Raw genomic sequence first — 6,814 nt, 5'->3', positions numbered from 1 at the left:
TCTCTCTCTCTCTCTCTCTATTTCTCTCTCTTTCTCTCTTTCTCTCTCACTCTCTCTTTCGACTCTACGAGATTTTGCCCGTGTTTTCCACACACACTTTTCACTTATTCTTTTTTTCTTTATTTTTTGGTTGTTGTTTTTTTGTTTACGTTTGTTTTTTTGGTCTACTTATATTCTTTTTTGTTTTGTTTTTTCTTCTCTCTCGTTTTATTTCTTTATCTATTCTTTAGAAAGAAAGCACTCTTAGAATTTCATATTTGTTCCGTGTTTGACTGCGATCTCGTAGAGTCGAAAAGGGAATTGCTCGAGATGCATTGCCACGTTCAGAGAAAAAGATCATATAGAATAAAAAAGTACATTATTTTGATTATTTGTAATCGAATTCAATATAATAAAACGTATCTTTATCGAACGTGGCAAGCAATGTCGTGCAAAGTTCTCCGCGTATATGGAGAATCCGAGGAATGCAAAAAAAGGGGCGTGGAAAGTCTTCGAGAAAGACTTAAAATAGAGAAAAAAAAATTTAATTGAAAAAAAAAAAAAAAAAAAGAAAAAAATATAATAAAAGAACAGAAAAATAAGAACGGTCGTGCTGATAGTCGCGATTTACGCTTGAAATGACCTGCCTTCGCTTCTGGGAACTTAGTTCTCATTGCAAGAGCAAACGCTTCCACGTTGTGGGGTTGTCGCGATTAATTAAACGTAAAAGGGAAATAGAAAAGAAAAAAAGAAATTGAAAAAAGTGAATGGGCTCTTGCCGAACTCCCTTTCCTCTCCTCGTTCGCGCGGTTATTATTTTTGTTTTCTTTATTTGTTTGTTTTTTTTTTTTTTTTGGAATAAATATATGACAAACCGCGTTAGACGTATTCAGTAAACGTGTAACGTCGAGGAATGAGGTAGAGGAAACGGAGGGAAGCTAGCTCACGAATTTGAGAAAGAGTTAATGGGGAAAAAAAAGAAAAGAAAAAGAAAAGAAAGAAGGAAGGAAGGAAGGAAAGGAAAGGAGCGACAGCGACCGGGACGCGGAATAAAAAAAAAAGAAATAAAAAATTGGGAGCGAAGGTGGGAGAGTAGCGTTCTAATCCACTTTACCTGGATATGTTTCCGGGTGTGTTTTCACAGGCGACGAATCCGTACCTGACCGGTATGCCGCAGGTGGGCAACGCGTACAGCCCGTACTTCGCGCCCAGCCCGATAATGCCGGCGATAATGGGGCCTGCAGACCCAACGGGAGTCGGCAGCCCACTCGGCGTAGTCCCGCAGACGGTCGCGATGCCGCAGAAGATGCCACGTACAGACCGCTTCGAGGTATGTCAACCACCTAACTACATTCAGCAACAACAACAACAACAGCAACAACAACAACAACAACAACAACAGCATGGGGCCCAACACGGCGCAGCCGGGGCCTCAAGGTGCCCGATGGCCGCGCCCAATACCGTGTACCAAGTGCCGGCCGGTCCCCCCAATCAGGTGTCGCCCGTATCCACGATGCAATCTGTCAATCACCCACCTTCCCCGACCGCGACCATCACCACCGCGACCACCTCCATCTGCACGCCTCTACATAATCCTCACGCCCATCACCACGCGATCCACAACATCGTCTACGTTCATGCCTACTATTAGTCGACTTTTTCTCTCTCTTACAAACAACAACAACGACAACAACAACAACAACAACAACAATAACAACAACAACAACAACAACCCTTTTCCTAATGATGGAATCAAACAGAAACTCCTATATTATCCTTTCACAATTATCCACCTTATACCTATTACCCTTTTCTCTTTCTCTTCTCTATATATATATATCTCTCTCTCTTTCTCTCTCTCTATTTCTCTCTTTCTCTTACTATATTTTATCTATCTATCTATATATCTATCTATTTCTACATCTTTCTCATCCAACGGTATCACAATTACTCCACCATTCAACAATCCAAACATCCCCTTATATGATTCGCGAAACCTTCCAATATCGATCGATACAAACAACACTTCTTTTTGTCTAATTCTACTTCGTACTTTCTTGTGAAATGAACTAAAATTCTATTTGCATCGAGCGTTTGTTAAATCCTACTAACGTGTTATTATTATTCATCCGAGAGATCATCGATCGTTATCAATTGACGACCGACCCCGTCTAATATCGTCGCGCATTTTTTTTTTTGTTTAACTGCACAACGAAAGGATAATATAGTCGAGAGGAAGAAAGAAAAGAAAAATAGAAAAAAGAAAAAAAGCATTTCGCGGCTGGTGATAAAAGGGTGATAATAATCGTCCCGTTTCAAACGATTATTCTTCATTTTATTTTGGATGCAAATGGGTTGTGTTTTTTTTTTTTTTTTTTAAAAAAATAGATTCGATCGATATTAGATGAGCAATTTTTGCGATTATTGAGAAACGCCATATATATATAACTGTCGTTGTTTTTTTTTTTTTATTATTTTTGGATCATCCTTATGCGAAAAATATAAAAAAGGAAACGAAAAAGAATAATAGAAGGAAAAAAGAAGAAATAAAAAAGAAAAAAAAGAAGAAATAGCCTAGGCTGGAAATCGAAAAAGATCCTGGCACGCGCTCTCTTGCCCAGTTCATTGTTTTTTTTTCTTTTCTTCTTTTTTTTATACACACACGATCGTGGAAAAACGTTAACGTCGGATGGCCTAGCTTAGAAAATTGCAAAGTTCTTTATACATATATATATATATATATGTTAAATAACAAGATGATATTTACATACGTATAGGACATATAGTTTTTCCGTAAGAACACATACACGCGCACGTGTGTTGTGTGTGTGTGTGTGTGTATTAGAAAAGAGTTTTCGAATGAAATAGAGATAAAACTTGAAAAGGGCGCGCGTTTCGGAATATAATAAAGGAGAAAAAGAAAAAAGTATAGTAAGAAAAAAAAAAAATAAGAAGGTAAAAAAAAAAAAAAGAGACTAGGGGAAAGAAAGAACGGAAGTCGTGCTCAGCGAAAAGAAGATAAGACGGAGAGAAATCGAAGAGGGCGATTTGTCTCTCTGAAGATACATATATATATAGATATATATGTATAAACTATATGTGTGTATGTGTGTATTCGAATCTATTGAGAAAAACGCTCCTGTAGATCGAATATCCGCTGACTTGGTCATTCTAAGCCGAGTACAAAAGAAAAAAGAAATAAAATAAAATAAAATGAAATAAAATAAAATAAAATAAAATAAAATAAAAAGAAATAAAGAGGAAAAGAAAAAGGGGAATGAAAAATCATGATATATACAAAATATATACATATTTAACGTATGTATCATGTATGTATGTACTATACGAAGTACAATTATATATTTCGGCGGCTAGAGGAAACACTGACGTTTTGAAAGTTTCCTCGCGTAGCTTTCGAAGAAGAAAATAAAATAAAAGAATTAGCAGAGAGATACGTTCGAATTTTTTGATGGGTACGAAAGGAACGGAAGATAAAAGAGAATTATCTCGCGTTTCGAAGATAATTATTAGATGATCTTAGAGGAATCGTGCAAGCTAAAGAGAAGAGAAATGATTAACTACACAAAGAGGTCTTAAGAATTATTTTAGAAATTGTAAATTGATAAGGAGTTTATAAGTCTAATAATGAAATAAATTGCAACGACAAAACAGTGATGATAATTATTATTGATATTACGATTTTTAAATTTATACATATATATATATTATTATTATTATTATTATTACGAATCAATTATATTTCATTACTATGATTATAATCATTGTACTGTAGGTCAAGATAGATTAGATTTATTAACGCGAATATATATGAAATTTTTTTAGATTATTATTATTATTATTATTATTATCATCGTCGAGTCTTAGGAGTTTAACAAAACAAGTAATTTAAAGTACGTAAATAAATGGTTAAAGTAGAAGTAGAGGAATTGAGAATCGTGCAATGAATTAATATAAAATACAATTTAAAAAAACAAATCTAAATGAAAAATCTTCCGTAGAGTGACCGATCTTTACTCTCGCTGAGAAATTTTGTTCTCCTTTAATCTCACTTATCGAGATTTATTTATTTCGGTGTGATATTATAATACATACTCTTAGTTGTAAATTGTGATTTAAATATCGTTTCGCGTAGAGTAAATTATAATGATCGGTTAATCTTGGAATTGGACATAAGTAAAAAAGAAAAAATAAAAGAGAAAATTCTTCTGCTCCTGCTGACAATGCCAGTTCCTTAAATAATTAAATTCGTATTATTGCATATAAATATATATATAACATATTTTAGACGTTACGGGAAAAAAAAATACTTAAAATATAATGAATAATACTAATACGAAAACTAAACGTAGATTGTCGTGTAAACGTAAACAAAAAAATAATTAATTATGGTATCTCTCTTATTTAAAAAGTAAAAAAAGAAAAAAAAGAACAAAATGGAAAAAAAAGAAAAAAGTAACGACGAGCAAAACGAGACGGATGAAAATAATGGAGAAAAAAAAGGAGGAAAAAGAACAACAAAATGAGAAACACGGTTCGCAGATAGAGAGAGAGAGAGAGAGAGAGAATGAGAGAGTGAGAGAGAAAGAAGATTCTCTTTAAAAAAAGTTCGTATAAGTAAAACAATTATTAGGAATGACGGGAATAATTGTAAACGACAAATTAGTATTAACTCGGTAAAATTTAATTTTCAACGAAATGGAAGTAACACGGGGTGCGTATTACACGATATAAAAAAAAAAAGAAAAAATAGAAATATATTAAACAGTAACCTTCGATTGAAGTGAAAAACGTTGTCCGATGATATTCAAAATATACGAGGTGGGTGGGTGGGGTGGCTTTTTTTTTTGCTTTTGTTTTGTTTGTTCACAGTAGTAAAGTAGGAAGGAGCGGGAGAGGGAGAGGGAGGTGAGGGCGGGGGTATTCTTTATCGGGCCATATCCGCGACCATTCCGAGTAAAAACTTTTGTATCCGCATACACATTGCAAGTTTTATAATGTTCGAGTTTACAGATTTCCCCGGAGCCTCTATCGCTTCTTCTTCTTCTTCTTCTTCCTTTTATTTTTATTTTTCTTCTTTGCCTCGCGGCTTTTGCAGAATTAACAAGTTTCGCGTACGGTAGTTTCGCGAAGAACGAATAAAATCAAGGGAACCAAGGGGGGGGAGGGAGGGGGAAATGCAACTAGCAGAGGAAAGGAGAAGAAAGGGGGAACGGATTTGTGGGTGGTATATAAGTATATCGGTTCGGAAAACTCTTCTAGATGGTTAAACATTTTGCGAGGAAAGAAAATAGAAAGGGAATGAATAGCATGGTTGTCCGAAAAGGGATGGTAGGGGTCGAAGGTGTTGAATAGTCGTGAGAAAAAAGATCTTCGAAGAAAGATGAATTAATTGGACAACGTTTTTCACTAGTTTTTCACACATTGGCACGAAAACAATAATAATGTAGAAACAAACAATAGGATGATAGGTGGTAAGAGGAAAGAAGGAAGGGTGTAAACAATACATCGATTATAATGCACGGGATCGAATGAAAGAATAATGATTCGAATTTTTAATATTATTATCGGTAACACGGTATAGATTTTGTTTAATTTTACTTTCTTATCTTTTCTTTTCTTTGTCAATTACTTCGTTTATGTATTCGCAATTATCGTCGTCCACGCGTATTATTAAAAATGCACGATTAATATATTATTATACATTATGTCTAATATAAATTATATTATATCACGAGATTTTATATATTTAATCATCTAAATACGTGAGGAACTCTTTTATAATCATCTATTTATTATTATTATTATTATTATTATTATTATTATTATTATTATTATTATATACGAATCGTTGCACATTTTTACAAAGAGAGTGAAGAAAAAAAAAAAAAAAGAAAAAGAAGAAAAAGAAAAAATAAATAAAGAACTAATGCAGAATTTTTAATAAATACCATCAAGTCCTTATGTACGTACGCGGGATTTGAAACGCAGGACGACACACATTTAAAAAAAAAAAAAGAAACGAAAAAGCAACGTTCGTGCGCCTGTCGTCCATCCGTGCATGCGCACATAGTGATATATATATATATATATGTGTACATAGTAGGTAGGATTAACAAATTAATTAATTGTATTTTGTATCACGAGAAAGAATACTACTACTACTACCCCCATAAAGTGGGAAGAAAAAATGGAAGAAAAGGAGATACAGGAAAAAAAAAAAACAAAAAAAAAAAAACGCGAAATAAAGAAAAGAAAAATTTAAAAAAAAGGCACACGCTCTCACACACACACATATATATACATATATATATATAGAGAGAGAGACACACACGGTTGAAGGAAATAGTAATAAAATATAAAAATAAAAACAATTAAAAGTAATTAAAATAATGTCGAAGTATTATAAATATATTTAAAGATCAACTCACACATACCCGAAAGAGAGATACTTTATTATAGCAAATTCAATTTTTAATTGACATTCTTATGTTAACCTGTACATTTTTTTTACAGTGTAGTAGGTAGTATATATTTTTCCCTCGCAGTGCGTAAAAAAAAAGAAATAATTTTTTCTTAAGACAAAACACGATAACGACAACGACGACGATGACGACGATGATTTTTGTCGACAATAAATACAACGTCCCATTTTATTTATTCAAACTTTAATCACACAGCCGTTTATTATATTATTATTATTAAAAAAATTGACTAACTGCAGGGTCATTATTACAAATTTCCAGCCTGGGTATTTTATATTATTATTAATCTTATTCTTATATTATTAATCAAATATGTTTATATATATTCTTAT

The 6,814-nt window shown here is 33.0% G+C and overlaps 1 protein-coding gene across 1 annotated transcript in view; it reads left to right on the top strand.

Annotated features, from left to right (window-relative positions):
- Positions 1–6,814, top strand: part of LOC106793878 (polyhomeotic-proximal chromatin protein) — a 63,495-nt gene that overhangs the window by 30,399 nt on the left and 26,282 nt on the right. Inside the window, exon 3 of the mRNA XM_014761156.1 lies at positions 1,124–1,309. Coding sequence (XP_014616642.1) covers positions 1,124–1,309 — 186 coding nt within the window. The remainder of the gene's footprint in view (positions 1–1,123; positions 1,310–6,814) is intronic.

The sequence above is a fragment of the Polistes canadensis genome, unplaced genomic scaffold (genome assembly GCF_001313835.1).
Source record: "Polistes canadensis isolate GaletaPanama2010 unplaced genomic scaffold, ASM131383v1 scaffold_20, whole genome shotgun sequence".
NCBI lineage: Eukaryota > Metazoa > Arthropoda > Insecta > Hymenoptera > Vespidae > Polistes > Polistes canadensis.
This window is presented reverse-complemented; position numbering and strand designations above follow the sequence as displayed.